General features: G+C 39.2%; 1 protein-coding gene across 1 annotated transcript in view; it reads left to right on the top strand.

The window, feature by feature from the left end:
* Nucleotides 1–3,595, top strand: part of dnajc6 (DnaJ (Hsp40) homolog, subfamily C, member 6) — a 30,470-nt gene extending 26,875 nt beyond the window's left edge. The window contains exon 18 of the mRNA XM_076088325.1: nucleotides 650–3,595. Coding sequence (XP_075944440.1) covers nucleotides 650–751 — 102 coding nt within the window. The 3' untranslated portion in view covers nucleotides 752–3,595. The remainder of the gene's footprint in view (nucleotides 1–649) is intronic.
* The last annotated feature ends 13,334 nt before the right edge of the window (nucleotides 3,596–16,929 follow it).

Genomic DNA, 16,929 nt, shown 5'->3' with positions numbered 1-16,929 from the left:
CCCACTGATCAATCAGTACCAGACGGCAGCATTTAGAACTGGGAAGACTTAGAGAATGCTTTATGTCAGATATGGTTCAACTGCATAAGCCCACAACAACAAGGGCACATTGATTTAGTATGGCTAAAAGTAAATGCATACAAGGAAACTTAAAAATAGATAATTTATCTGAACTAAACTAACTTTTTTTTTTACTGACGAACACAATAAAATGTGTCAAGAACAGTGTTTGGAGGATGAATATCTTTGTTATTGTGCAAAGTTTTAAAGTTGAATTGAATCAAATGGAGTATGACGATTGCATATTTTTGTTTAATTTGTTCATTAATTTGTTTGCGTAAGGTTTAGTTTTTTTAGACCTGTTTGTTGTTTTTTATCAGCTACATTTTTCTCCCAAAGGTTCATCACCTCTGTGTGAATGCATTGATATTATATCAGTTTCTTTTTTTGACTGCAACCACAGAGTCACATATTTTAAGAGCCTGTGTCAGCTTTAAAATGTCTGGCCAAAGCTCAACCTGTCAAGTTGGGTTTTATATCCAAACTTCCCTCGTTTGCATCACTCATTTGGATATGGCCAGAAGTGGAGAATGTTTTATGTTTTATGTTCTATGGGTTTATCTGTTTTCTTTTCTGTCTTCCCTCACAGGCAACAGGAAAGCCCTATGAACAATATGCCAAGATGATTTTCATTGAACTAAATGATGCCTGGTCAGAATTTGAAAGCCAAGGACAAAAACCCCTCTACTGAATAAACAGAGGAAGTGAGCGAGGAGAGGATGTCCCTTCTGATTCTGTTATCCAATCCTAAAAATGTGTCACCATTTCTGGTCAACATACTTCAGCCACACCCTACAACATCTGCCTTTATACCTGTGCTTTGACCCGTCCTTCTCTTCTCACCACACACAAACACAGAACATCCAGTTGATCTGCAAGATGGCAAAAGACTACAGAACTCCAGCCTCCAGACGAACAGTGTGACTGAACAAATGACTCCCCGTAGCTCAATTGTACCTTCCCACTGTATGTATGTGGTGCAACATTGCCCTTTCTCTGTTTGAGTGTCCTTCGCCCCGAAACACACCCGGCAATCAAAGCAGAGTCACCGGGACGTCTAGAAAAACAAAAGAAACGCTTGATTGAGGGGAGACAGATCAAAAGTGAGCGAGACACGACGGACACACATGATAAGATAAAAACACATCAGGGAGAAAATTGAACAAGCGTTTCACAGACGGCTGTCAGTAAAGGATTCAGAGCGCCAGCGTAGTCTGTAAGGCACAAATAAGCATTCAACAGCATTTAGCCACAAAACATTCTGCTGTACTTTGTGTGAAAATTGGATCCACGATCAGTTCTGTCATATCAAATTCACAAATGAATGCTCTTCGAAGGACAAAAAAGTCAAGTTACAATAGGTGTGTCACTGACAAACCTGCTTTTCATCCAAAACAGGCTGTTTGGAACTGTAAATTTACAATCTATCTTATTTAGAAAATTGTAATGAAAGTGCAAAGAGAGTGAAAGCAAACTGGTATTAGCACTTTTGACAGTAACTGAATACTGGTTGGCTTCCATCTCCATGAGCCTTATTTATTTAGTCTGCTGGGGATAATTGAAAAAGAAAATGAATGGGGCTCTAAAATAAAAACACTGGACAGAGGGCTGCTCCAGTTTAGGTTGCCGACTTAATGTTCAGATGTCAGATTGACAAAAAGGTGCTTGTACTGGAAGAGTGATTCATTTTTGGTGTGTCTGATGTAATCAAGCCTTGTGTGTTTCCACGTTTGAGGAAACTGAGGATTGTATACTGTATTTTAGGGTCAGCACATGTACAACATGGAGCACCTCGGGGCCTCATGCCTACTCATTCATAAATTAACACATGTATTTTTGCAAGGGAGCTCTGTGAAAGCACAAACTTCACTCGGTGCAGCTTTGAAGGAAAGCCATTGTTATTTATTTATTTGTTCACTTATTGCTTTTTTTTAATTTTATTGTTTTGTGTATCAGACCTGCTGCGTTTTTTTGTGGTTTAAAAGAACTGAACGTCATCAGCTAATGTATGTAAAGGACATGTTTGGGATTTTAGGGCCATCAGTCAAGCTGACAAGCTAGCAAAACATGGGAATAGCTGAACAGTTGATGATACAAGGATGTAAAATATCCTCACACTGTAGGATGATAATGTAAACTGTTGGAGAGAGAATTAATGTGGTTCACATTATCACATCTCAAATGACTACTTTCACTCAGAATCTACTTATATCTGCTTACATTTCAACACTTTATCAAAACACTGATTTGCAGTGATTGTACATTGGTTTTAAAAAAAAAAGAAAAAATACTTTATGGAATTTGTTTATGTTTGTGAGATATTTTCCATCTCAGCACTGACACTTTTTTTTGATAGTTGATCATTATCATGCAGCTTTTTGTCTGGCTGAGTAATACTGTCATGCATCTCATATCAACATTAAGGTACACGACACATGGCTCGACATGTTAGTTTGAATCCAGAGCAGATTTGAATTCTCTCCATATCATTTCACAAATATTCTGATGTGATTGTTCCTTTGTATGTTGGAAATTGACTCCTGACATTGTCTCCTTGTGTAAAAAGTGTTTCACAGTCCTGGGATGAAGCCCATGGGCCAATGACAAACATATGCAAAAACAGAATATGTAATTACCTATTGGAAAGCGGAAACTGACGCAATTCTCAATCTTTTTTAGGTGTTTGAAGTTTTCACAGGAATCCAATGATCCTATAACATCTTTTGCCTCCAGCTTTGCGATACAGACAGAGCTCTACTGTAGAAGCCTGTCGAGATACTTCATTCTGTTGTTTGACATCTGTTATCAAAAACGTGTTTACAGTCAATTTTCACATGCACAAATTGAGCAGAATATTTGCCTTTACATGTTCATGAACTGTTCTTTATATCGATTTCATGCTCTCTGGTTCTCTCTATTTTGGAGATCTAGGTTGTTAACCCTCATAACGGTTTTTCCCCCCTTTGTTTGACTTCATTGTTACCCAGGATTCACATTGGCTGTGTTGAGGATTTTGACTGGATATACTGAGTATGACTGCTTTAAAGTGCTGTTTCTTTAACTGGACAGAGCGTCTCAACTGAAATGGGTCCCTGGACAAGACTCTGGGTCTCAGTCAGAAAAGGCTGAACTCTGATCTAGAGGCTACTGCTTTCTTTGGTGACTTACGAGACACAGGAAGCTTGTAGTATGTGCTCCTGTGCTCTATTTACACTGAGGACCTACATGTGAAATAACCCCCATAAGCTCCCTCACTGACTGAATTCTCTATCTGCAATCTTACGGCTATGTTAAAAAGCTAACCTCTATACTGTAGTCAATGGATGTGTGTTGGTTGAAGTTGTGGTATGTATGGAAGTGATCAGATTTGTAAACAGACTACTGTACGTTATGTGTTTGCCTGTCTGCTGTTCAAGTATTACTAAACTGTGTACAAATTATGTTCATGTGTTCCTTTTCAGGTCTGTTTACCGTTACAAGATGTACATAATGATCAAGTGCAGTGCACAACAATAAATAGTAAACAGAAAACAGAAGCAGCATTCATCAGGTTTCACAGAATTTGTTTCTTGATGTGTCTCCTTTTGATCACTAGAGGGTAGCAGCGTACAACACATGAACTACACTACTGCCGTCTGGAATTACGCACAGTGTGCTCATTGGTGGAACAAGTACAGCTCATTTACATAAGTACAATACTTGAATACATGTACTAAGTGTGCTTACAGGAAAAGTAGGACAAAAACTTGTTCTGTTAGTCAACAGTCAGTAACATCATCCATGAGTTCAAAACATGTCATGTCTCCCCTTTGGAAGTCAATGTGATAAAACAGTTCCCTGTAAAAAGGTCTGTTTTGTTGTTTTCAATGATGCGATATACGTATATGGTGATTTCATCTCAGAGATGTTCCCTCTGAGTAGAGTTGTAGCATTTCAACACTGACGGTAACGAAAACAGACTGTATCAATATGCTGCATTACAATGCTGCTGTTCGCGACTTCATCTCCTCTCATATGTGACCAGTTAGGGGCTCAGATGCGGGAAACACAGGACTGCAGTGTCAGTGTTTAACTATCCAGGAGGAAATTTAGGGTCATTGAAAATAACTCCCCCAAATTAGTGATTCATTGTAAAGTAAGGTTACTGCTGCACTCTTCAGTTTTTCCCCTTCTCTAACTTTCTCTGCTGACGCACTTTCACGGATTCAGCTCTGATGGATGAGAACCATTAACCTTTTTCGTGTTTATCCTACATCATCTTCATGGATGTTACAATAAAGAGGTGCTGCTGCTACTAACTAGATTAAACATATAACGTATGCATTAAATGAAAGAAATATACAATACATGAGCAATCAATTTTGATGGGAAATGAGAAACAAACTTTAGGGCAGACCTTCCACGGGGCTGACTGGTTCAACCGTTTGTTAAAACTAAATTAAACCACAACTTTCTCACAGTATGAATCATCATCTTATCACCCCATGGGGAAATAAAGAGCCTGCAAAACATCAGACAACTTGCTTTCATCTTTGCATCCCTGCTAGAGTGAATAGTATGGGCTTATATAAACTACTGGTGCTCTATTTTATTTGTAATATTTATGATTTTATTTATTGATTTATTGATTGTGGTGTATGTCCACAATTAGACTTATATTACCTGAATTTAAAGCCAAAGCTAAAGACTGGGATGCTGTTTACGAAGAGGCAGCGCTTTAAATAATTTCAAGTTTCGTTGGAGTGAGTGTACCTTTCTTTCACACAATAATGACATTTAACCGAGAGAACTTTGTTTTTATTCAGGACTGTTGCCTTAGAGAAGCTGTGACGTTGTGATGGTGGAAACTGAATACATGATGGTTAAGCACTATACCGTCAATTTATCCATGAAGGCACTGAACCCCTCAGTGCTGGTTCACTCGGTAAAAGACATGTTGCTGTGAAACCGGATATGTCTGGAAAACTGGGCATGTACTGTTCTGCTTAGGTCCATTAAAATAAATGATCCTTAAAAAAAGGAAAACTTAAGGGTCGTTGTACAACTACACTGTGCACTGTTGTTATCTTAATTTTCCTGCCGGGAAATTGTCATGCCTCCAGGAATGCTCTCCCCCAGTCTTAACATACAAATATGTTTTCACAAGGTCTCTCCAGTGAATGGTCATTTATAGAAAAACTGTGCACTTAGATTTGTGGATGGTTCATTTGTTTGGAAAGTCTTTGTTTTAGTTTTCTAGTGTAGCTGCTTATGTGAGTTGTATGCTTTGAATGGTGTAGTTGTGTGTAGCAGGAAACACATTTTTGTTTCAAAACTAAAAAACGGTCATCAGTGAAGTCAGACCTGCAATGTCCAAAATATCAATAAAAGATAGACACAACATCGTCCTACAGTATAGTTAATGCACGAATACTGTCTGTTTGAAAGGTGTCAAGTAGATGTTATTAAGTAGAAACTTTGACTGGCTGGTGACACTAGAGGTAAAGTCATGGAGGATTCATCCCATTAGGATTCATCCTCAGGGCATCATGGATGTCTGTATGAACATGTGGACCAAACGAATTGACCAACAGGTTGACATTGCCATCCATTTAATGCTACATCGCAAGCATGGCTCAAACACTGCGGCAAAACAGGAAAGCAGCCTGATTTAAAGTCCATTGCTTCTAGTTATAATTGTCATCATGTTTATCAGGAGACAGCCTCGTTGAGTCCACAACATGTGTTTTAGGGGAAGTGCTCTCTGGCCTCATTATTCTGTAGCAAGACCTCAGTTATAGTGTATTAATTATCCCATGACCCGCACTCGCAGCTATGCTCATTCTCTCTCAAATAGCAACGTTGTTTCGTGATTAAAATGCAGCATTGCAGACTAAACTGGCAATGCTGATGCACTCATGCTATTGTCAACGTTCTTTAGTGGTTTGTGGGTTTCTAATATTGTAACATGTGGAGTGGTGTTGAGATGCTGGGGGTTGTTGACCAACAAAACAAATCATTTTTAAGGGAGATAGTTTGCATATTTAAAAGTTTTGTGGTTAATGTCTCTGTAAAAGTGTTTCATTGTGGTTGTTTTATGAGAAAACTGTTGTATTACTGCTGCACTCTTTTGGCTGAATCACACACTTTCAGTTTATATTTCCACACAATTGAACAGATTGTGTAACATGGAGTGAAGGGTTTGGGAAATTGCTGCATTAGAGCGTGTGTGTGTGTGCGTGTGCGTGTGCGTGTGCGTGTGTGTGAATAATAGGAATTTGTATCTTAGATGTTGCCTCGGGGGGCAGATTTCACACAGAAACAGAGCATTTGATTTAGTTTCAACATGTTCTTTGGCATTTCCTGTTTTATTTCTTCTGGGAACACACAACAGAAAATGAGCAGACTTTACTGATATATAATGTTTTAACCCTTGGTGATCAGTAACATTGTCTAATTTGTGACTGCTGGACAATCAGTCCAGAACTGCCCGGACAGATCATCAGTCTTGGCTTCAGGAAACGACAGGTCAATGACTGCAGACATTTTACAAGCAGTGGAGGTTCCCCATTGATATAAACACCATTGCACTGACACTTGACAGGGTGCTGTGAAGACACAAGAGCTCGAGGAACTGAGAAGCCAAGATGTGGAACCACCTGACTAATCGAATCTAAATCCAGCTGCAGGGAGACGTCCCTGACCGCTGCCCCACCATCCTGAGATGTTCTGGGCTTAAATGGGCCAAACATCATTGAAGGATGGCTTCACGCTATAGACCCAGCAGCTGTTACAGCAGAAATGTCTTGCAGATTTCAACATCAACCTTAACTAACCAGTGAAATCATTATGATACCACAGAAGTCAAGATTTTGTTACGTTCAGCATTTTGTGGACCCAAATGCAAACACAGACAAAGAGTGTAGAAGAGTAAATGAAGGAATCACTGCAGGGACAAAGGGTGATGTGGTTGGTGAGAGGTTAGGGAGGAGCAGCGGAGGGAGAGGGTAGCAGAGCAATGGCAGAGGGCAGGACTGAACTGAACTGAGCAGGGCAGGCTGATGAGGGTGAGAGTGTGGCTGGTCAGATAGTTCAGGGTTATGGTAGCAAGCAGGTGAGGCGAGCAGACAGGGGAGTCAGAATGATCCTGGAGACACAAGGGAAAAGGGTAAGTTCAGGTAAAGCCAACAGCACTAAATGCAGATTACACAAAACGGAACAGCCAAGAACGACAAACCACTGTGGTTACATCAACGATCTGGTGGTGGAGTAGATATACTGTGAAGTTGAGAAGGTGATGGAACAGCAGCAGCTCTGGTGGTGGAAGGAGAACATAGTTGGTAAGACAAATCTTTTTGAATATTATGAACATAATATATTGTATATAGTTACTGTACATTTTTTGGCCATATTAAGACATTTTAACCTCTGGACTAAGATTTTTATTAGCGTTGACCTGTAGAACTGCAGGTCATGAAATGTTTTGACATATTTATTTATATACCACTTCAGGTGTCATGCAGGTCAACTTTCTAACTGTGCTGTTGTCAGCAGAGTTTTGGTATCTTACTGGCAGTTTAAAAATAGTGGCCTTCCCCTTCCCACTTCACAAGCCTGTGTTAAATAACTGCAGCTGTGATGGAGACTAACAACAGCACTACGATAATACCGTTTACAGGCATTTAAAATAGAATGGCTGTTGTTGGGGTTTGTTGCTATTCGCTTGTGAAGCTGTTTGGGTTGATCTGATCATCACTTTTTGCGATGGGTGCTGCATCAGTTTTGTGCATTTATGGATTGCATGGTAGTAGTTTAATCTCGAGTCCTTTGCACATTCAAACCTGCCTTTATACATTTTAGGCCACTTTGGGGCAGCAGAAAAACACAGCACTGATGTCCTATAAAGTTGTTACGGTGAACGTGTTAGGAAACAGTTTCCTATTTACACATCCAGCAGTTACAAAGCAACGCTAGCATTCAGTTGTGTCTCTGGTCACGAAATGAATGTCAAATGTTCACTCTCTTTGAGCTCTATTTTTGGTCTCCACCAACTCGTGAGGGAAATATCTGCCTCTTTGGCTGCTGAATGCTCCACTATCTTCACCAGCTAGCAGCTAACTGAGATTGTGTGCGCAGTTGGCTTTCTGCTAAAAACAGATGTCAGAAAACAACGTTATGAGAGTGGTGAAAGAGAACCAAACAAACAAACAATGAGCTGAAAGATGCTAAAGTGCTCCGTAGAGCCCAGAGAACAAGCAAATCATTTCAATTCAAACATTACGATTTGAGCCATAATTTCTATAAAAAACATTGATTATAGCAGCTTTAAGGTTTGCGTCTGTTGTAACGTGCCAACATTCAGTTCTCTGCCACGTTGCAACAGCATAATAATCAATTAGAGGTTTTTCTTCGAACTGATAAAGCAGCATAAAACAAATTTGTTTTGCCTGGTCAGGATCAGGGGCTGCTGTAAATGTGTGTGGCATTGCAAAGGCAGCTCTTGGCGAGTGCGTCAGAGGATTTATGGGATTGAATGTCACATACACTGTAAACACACAAACACACACAGAGGCACACAGAAAACCCCCGCTACTGTACCTCAAACAGAGGGGAAAATGTGAGCGGATCGCTGACAGAGGGGCTTGTCGCTATGCTCATGTTTATCTTAGGCTCTCCAAAAATCCCTTTCTACCAACAGCTACAAATAAACACATCCAGTCCATGTATATGTACACAAAAATAGAGATGGCTTTCATCCAGTAAACTCTTATTCCCATCCACACTTACAGTGCATACACACCTGCAGATACACAGATTAGTGCAAACACATGCACATCCTGGCCTGTGTGCTTGGTGATTGATTGGTGATGATGATTGGTGTGTATTCTGACACCTTGGATCAGAAATAGCCCCGCATGCCCAGAGACACACTGCTCCACATAAAGCTCTCTGTTTGCTAGCAGACATGTTGAGGATAGCAGCTGGGAGGCAAACTTTACTTTCCATGGTATACTTCTCTGGGTCTGCTGTGGGGCAGCTGGTGAGTAATTTGTCCTAAATATTTACAACATTTCATAATTTGTGAAGTGAATGACACTTTAAGTATGCTGTCAACAATGACACACACGCCTGATAAACATTGTGAGCTCTTATGTTTGTGTGTGAAGTTGGGAGCTGGAGTATAGCCTCGCTTAGCATAAAGACTGTCAGCAGGGAAAACTGCTAACCTGGCTCTCTACCAAGTTAAAACATAAACTTTGAAAAGCCCACTAATTAACATGTTATATCTTGTTTCTTTTATCTAATAAAATGTCTGTAAAAAGGACATTTTGAGGTTTAACAGGGGGGTTATGTGCTGAACCATTTATTGCAGTAACTTCCTGTAGTCTTGTTGATGGATATAACTAAAGTTATTATTTTTTTTAAATACCGTTTTTCACAGGGCCAGACCGAGCTAACTGTCTGCTGGCTCTTATCTAATAGACTTATATTCATGTCAAGAAAGCAAATAAACATATTTCCCCAAATTCCTTTAATGCACAGAGATTGATATGGATATTCTCATATCACCTAAAAGCAAAATGTTGATTTATTTCATTAAAATCTCATTTTAATTGAAGCTCTAACCATATCTAATCTAGGCCACATTTAACTTGTTGTCTTCTGCCTTGCCTTGATATAATAAATGTTCTGTCCACTAAAATGGCTTTAGACTCTTCTGACTATTAAAAGCATTTATTCTTACAGCGAGTTATTTCTCTAGCATCTGTGCATTAGTTCAATAAAGGCCATTTTTTCGCCCACAACAGTCAAAACAATGATGATGTTCAGAGCAGGTGCTTCGGCCACAGACACATGTCAGATGAGCCTCGGGCAAAAGCTGACCAGTCTGGCTTCGATCGACAGTCCAGCGCTAGATTCTCAGAAGGAGAGACGTTTTTCGGGGGAACATGTTGCTGCCAATTTGACCATTTGATTTATTTGAACTGGAAGTGCAAAAGGTGAGATCATGACAAAGAGATGTCCATGGTGACGAGGGTCTTCTGTACTGTTTGCTTAGTTGGACCTCTAGGGCTGAATTTACACCGGAGATAAAAGTGTAAATGATTATTTAACGCATGCTGCTCAAAGTGATCTTCATGTGAGGGCTGAAGCACCCATGAAGGACAATCAGGTCTTGTTCTCAGACTTTGCGTCTGGGGATTTGTGGTGTTTATTTTAAATTAAGCAGTTAAAAACATAGACTTCAGGCAGACTCTCCAGAATAGGAAAGGTTTTACATGTTTGGAAATACAGTTTTTTGCTTTCTTGCCAAGAGTTAGATGAGAAGATTGCTACCGCTCTATGTCATTTAAATACATTTAAATCTGTCTGTATGTTAATTATGAAGCTATACTGCAACCATCTATCTAACTTAGCTGAGCAAAAAGACTGTAAATGGAAGGAAACTGCAATCCTGGCTCCCTCTAAAGGTTACTAAATCTAAATTGTATTTATATTGAGAAATACAACAGACACACTTTATTTCATAGTTGAACTTCCTTCTAAATTCCTGGAAATAAATGTAATCTCATATTGCTAACAGGGGACATAGATTAAAAAGTTAAGTTATTTTTGTTTGTTGAATTTCCTTGAAATAACCACTGCTATTTAAATAATCAATCAAAAACTTATAACTGAATGGCAATCTATAAGTCCAAACTCTCCCGGAAGTTGATTTCGGGAGAGTTGGGTGTTTTGGCGGACTTTGACTGACAAACACAGTCCATCTAAAATCCTGACTGGACAAACAAGACAACATAAGATAAATTAATATAACGGCATTTGTATGGATGTACACATGTTAAACTGTCTGTTTGCAGTGTTTTGCTATTTTTTATTATTAAACTTTTTAATTTACAAATCTGAAATGTCTCTTCGAAGTTCCATGGCAAGCTGTAATGAAGGTGTAGCTGGATAAGACATAATTGAAGGCCTCAGGCTGCAGATAAACCACCTTTACAAACCGAGTTTGCTCGGAAAACATGTGAATGGAAAATAAACAAATCAATACCGGTGATTCAATGGCTCCAGCCAGGGGAGTTTGATTCAGTGAGGGCAGATGGAGTGCTTTCATTCAGAAAAACAGTAGGAAACATCCGTACACTCAAATGACACTTCCTCGTTAGGCTTTATGACCTAAGAGCTTTCATTTAGACAAATACAAGTGTTTGAATGGCTCAAAGTTACAAACCTACGCTCTCTCCACTGCTGAGAGGATGCACATTAAGATTAGGGGTGTATGACTCAGAGAGAGAGAGAGATAGAACTGCCTGTATGTTATTGCCTGTTGCCTGACTGATGCGGACTGTTTTAGCAAGAGTGGGCGCTGAATGAACACTGCAGAAATAAGTGGGTGGCTGGGGAATTGTGGAAATTACAAAATGTGAGACATTCGTTAGCCAGTGGCTAAATATTGAACAAAACTCCTGCATTCCTGCTTCCTTCTGCTCGCTCCACTTGCTCTCTTCCTGGAGTGTCAAATCATAATAAGCCATTTCAGAAACTATTTTTTTTACTCAAGCACTTACTTAACAGAGGTTCCGGTTCTATGTGTCTACAAGGATTAGATCAATGTGTTTTGTACGCGTACCTGCTTGTGATTTATTTAAACAATATTTTTTTAAAGTTACATTTCTTCAAATTAAATATACCTCTATAACTCCAAAACCATTCCACAAACCAAAATCTGTATTGCATGTATCGTCAACTAACTAACTAACCAACAGCCTTAATGAGTATAATTTATAGTGCTTTATCAAGTCAAATTAATTAAAAAATGAAATAGATCAAGACATGAATGAAGCATTGCATTAATTCAAGCAGAGCATTGAAGTTGGGCTTGCAGCACTTGATTGGCAGCAGTTTCTTCATTCATGCTTCACCATCAATATTCATCGTTTGCTTGGCAAACAGCTGACTGGTAACATCGAATCATATTCATAAAGGTTTACAGACAGCTTTAACAACTTGACACTATCCCTCTAGCTGGTGTGTCTTATCCACCAAATCCAACTGTTAATATATATATATAATAAATAATCAACTCCTTGATTACATGTCTGTCACAAATACTGCGAATTATGTTTAAGTTGCAGTTTCAAGTAGTTTAGCAGTTTCAAAGTGATAGAGCGGGGAGTTATTGTTTAGCATGTCCATCAGCCAATGTGTTAATCACCTACACCTACAACCCCTCAGCGATCAGCTTGACTCTCCTTTAAACAGATGTTTTGGAGCTTTTTTGTTGCCTCCTCAGCAGACTCTTGGCTGTATTTGAAGACCCCAATCTGCATGTTTTCAATCAATGTGCTGCAGTGTGAGATATTGATCATTAAGCTTCCTAGTGGTCAAATTAACAATTTTTCAGTCTCATTCAGTGGGTCTTTTGTGGATAAACCGAAAACAAACTGAAATAAAATTAAATACAATTTTTAAACACAGCAAACTGACACTAAATCACTGCTATGGTATTTTGGAGATCCCAAGCTTGGTTCCCTGAGGAACATCCCTCCATCTGAGAGCATCAGGGAGGGACAATATTTTAAAATTGCTTCCCTTAAAACTCTAATTAGTTTCAAAGCAGTCACATATTTATATTGAGGTGATAGCAGCTCTAACAAAGCCACCAGATGACAGTCCCCCTACTTGACGCCCGAGCTGTTCTCATTGTATACTGGGTGGGAAGAGACAGCTCCCTAGGTTTAAGATAATAAAATCTGATGACGCACATGCTGGGACATGTCACCTCAGCACGTTCTCTCTATTTCAGCCTTTCTCTCTAATTCTTTCCACATTTGTATTTTCCCCTGGAAGATGGAAAGAAGAGACACACTCCCTTACAATTTGACTTGTCTCTCAAAGGAGAAAGTGTATGAGCACATAACCTACTGGTGTGTGGAATAAGTGACAATAAGTGAACAGTTGAATGTATGAGTGTGTATCCCAGGGAGAGATTGTGATCGTGGTTTTATGAGTCACTCCATCGTGCTCTGATAATGTTCTTGTAGCAGTGCAGAGGACAAGCTGAGAGTCAATACTATGATCTCATATCATCACATCACCGTGCACTCACTGCTGCGCACTGTGTGCTGATATGTGTTCATGTCAGAGTGCGCTTAAGACAGAGAGGGGGAGAGAGACAGAGGTAGAGAGAAAGAAAGGAAGAACCACATGATGAATAAGAAATGCTCAACTCACCCCGCAGGCTCTTTGCGTTGGTCTCGGATGATAAGCGTTACCCCCACAAACCTCGCCGGTGTCATACCAGATGTTATTCACTCACATCTGGCGCTAATGTGTGTTGGTCGTGTGTTGTGCATCGACAAACTCCAACAACAACAACACCACCTTGTGTTTTCCAGGCCAGTTTTTGTTTTAGTATTGACACAAATAAGACCCATAACATCTATTAGCTGTGGCTCTCGATGACTCCTGCGAGACCTTAGGGCTGCACACACTGTTCCTACTCACACACACACACACACACACACACACACACACACACACACACACACACACACACACACACACACACACACACACAGGTTGAGTTGAGTGGGTTTATTGTGACATAAGTGCGCATATGATCTCAATTGAGCTCCAGTTGAGCTAATGGTTGTTTTACTTGATTTTTTAACAGATCAAAACTCAAAGATATTATATTTACAATAATATGAATCAGATAAAACCAGTTCATGTTTTTCCTTTTTGCTTGATACGTGACTATCATGAATATTCGATTATCAAAATTGTTGTTGGATAATTTGTATTCAATTTAAATAATTAATTAATCATCACATTTTTTCGACAAAAGACACTTTGGATGTAGAGATAAAACGGAAAAGTGAGAGAGAAGGCAAATGGGTTCATGCAATTCTAATAATATTTGGACACAATAATACTTGGATCTTGACTCATTCCTTTGTTCTCTCTGCTTGTCTGACACTTCTCTCCATCTGTCTCTCCTCTCACAGTACTGGATGTTTGGCAGGTGCTGTGTCTCGTGTGCAGCTCTGCAATTGGAAATAGTTTCTCTTAATTCAATAAACAGCCTCGGATCAAAGGAAAAATACAATTTCTTTCTTTCTTTTGATGATTGTCCTAAACTGAGTTGAGTCAAGTTGTAATGTTCTCTCACTGATGAGTGCTAACGTTTTGGTCTGTTTCACTTTTTAGACATTGGCTGCATTAACCAGAGCTCTTGGGAAACGCAGGGTCATCTTGTGTTTCAGCGGGTGTAACTTAGAAGACATGTGATACAGCTGTGCTCTGGAAAAGACATCACGCTCAAACTTTGTCAGCACACACTACTGCTTACATGATGATGACGTCAATGGATGACATAAACAGGCACTCATACAGAGAGCTCTACTTTGTTATTATGCCTTTCAAAAAAGAAGAAGGACGAGTCGAGAGAGCTCTTGTTAATTAACCGGACAGGTGTTAGTTTGGTCCACTTTCATGTGTTTCTCTGATCACTCTTTCAGTGTGGCCGCAGCATTTCTCAGTACCAAGTAAACACAGAACTTTATAATAGAATTTTTTTAGCTATGAACAGGAAACCAGATGTTTTAAACCGAAAAGCAGTCAACACATAACACGTTTTCAATAACAAAACTCAAGGAAAGGCCAGATAGGGAAGTATATCCCAGTAAACATAACTTAGAGTCAGTGTTTCTCCTGTCACAACAGTGCAGCCGACCTACAGTTAGGTCGTGTGCCACTTAGATTTAGAAGGAAAGTTTGTTCGGATCACTAAATGGTAACTGCAGGAGAGTGGCGTCAAAAATATGAATAATCTCAATTTTGCAGTACCTGTCAAGATACAGCTTTGGGTGAGAAAGCTTAACTTGGATTAGATTTGGATACATTTTCAGTTAAAGCTGAATACTGTGAGGTTTAAACGGAGTAGCTCAACATCTTGCTTCCATTGGGAGAGTGAATGAGAAGATCAGTATCAGTCTTGATGCTGGGTGTTGAAAGAATAGCTAAACATTTTATGCTTGTTTGCTTTCTTGCAGAGAGATAGATGAGAAGATTCATAACACACTCATATCTGTCCACTGAATACGAAGCTTCAGCCAGGAGGCTGTTAGCTTAGCTTAGCATTAAGACTGGCTCCGTCTAAAGGTAAAACATAATCCTTAATTCATTTACGAGTGGCTTCCCTGTTTGAGGTCAGGAGACACTGTGGGGATAGGCTGTTTGTTAGAAAGAGTCAACTCACAATGTTTTTTACCATGTAAAGAGCTTAACTCATCTAATGATTACATAGTTTGCTGTCCAGTCATCCCCCTGTGCAATGATGACATGGGAGTAATGGTAATGGATACGTATGGTCATACATACAAGGTATTTTACTCTGGTATCTTGCAATCGGCTTACCATAGACTAAATATACATTACTTTATACTTTGCAGTCAATAATTGTAATAACTACTTTGACCATACTGGTTCTGTAACCCCAAATTCATCATCTTTTAACTTTTAATAATGATTGTGATAAAGAAGAAAAAGACAAGTAGAAAAATAAACATAAATATAAATATATAAGCGTTTGCCCTTAACACAATGAATACATTAATGGATGTGTCCTTCATACAGTGAAGCTCAGGAAGTACTAAAGTAGGTACCAAGATACTGTGGTGTAAAATGTTTAACTGATGAATTAAATTCAACAACCAAATATGAAGTGTTTATATGCAGGTTATGACATGTTGATGAAACCTACCAAAATGTTTTTTGAACAGTCTGTGACTGATAACTGACACGGTAACCCGACACACGTATAGTAGTAGTTGCCCTTTATTAGGCTGAGATCAATCACGGATCATTTTCAGATGTTGATTATTCATTTACTTGTTTATTTATCTTTGCACCACACAAACATCTTCACATGAGGATGATGTCATTCCTGCACACAGGTTGAGATGATGTCATTGGAGGGAATGATGTCATCTCATTTTGAATGCATTCTGTGGGTGAGGCTGCTGCAGTGTGTGGGGGTGTGTTTCTCCTGCACACGCTCTCTTTCAGATCCCTATCTGATCAGTGGAACCTTTTGTTTTAACCAAATTTTATATCATGTGCAGCAGGTTGTGAATCATATGGTTATGTATCACTTTAATGCTGTGCTGTGAAGTAATGGAAAAGATTCCCAAAAGCAGGAATGACGGGCAGATTACATTTCTTAGGGGTCCATGTTTGCAGGAATAACCTCATAGCTTTGGCCGCATGTTTGTTTTTTCTCATGTTTTTTTTCTAGAACCAAAGTAATTTGACTTCATGAGTAATCTCGGCAGTAAGTTTGAATAAGACTTGAATAAGTTCGTCTGCATGATATTCCACTATCACAAAATGACTCATAAAAATTATTTTTCATCAGGTTCAAATCAGGTTTTGTTTTTTTAATATATATATTTTTTTAAATCATAAATCAGGTGTCATTCTGTCATCAGTGCCAGTTTTCTTATTCACACAGTTTGCTGAAAGCAGCTGACATTGGCATATGTTTGCAATCAGACGTCATCTAACAATAACATGACTGTAATTGTCTAAAGTAACAAATAGCTGTTTGACAGCAGAACAAAATCATCTCTTTCATCTGCTTTCTTCTTTATTAACGCTCTCTGCTCCTCTGGAGGGATTTTGGATGTGGGTGAAACCAGATGCTTCAAATCCCACTCACTGCAGCATTCAGTGACACTCCAATTCCAGGCTGCTCTTAATAATGAACAAAATCCATCTCCATAAAGATCAGGGGGCTATGAAAGTAAAGTGATCATATCCTCCATCGTGTCACAGATCAAGGAAATCCATTTACAAAAGAACCTCCTCCTCTTTGCATGCGCA

Source organism: Anarhichas minor, unplaced genomic scaffold (genome assembly GCF_050575085.1).
Source record: "Anarhichas minor isolate MPS153535 unplaced genomic scaffold, ASM5057508v1 ptg000010l, whole genome shotgun sequence".
Classification (NCBI taxonomy): Eukaryota; Metazoa; Chordata; class Actinopteri; order Perciformes; family Anarhichadidae; genus Anarhichas; species Anarhichas minor.
This window is presented reverse-complemented; position numbering and strand designations above follow the sequence as displayed.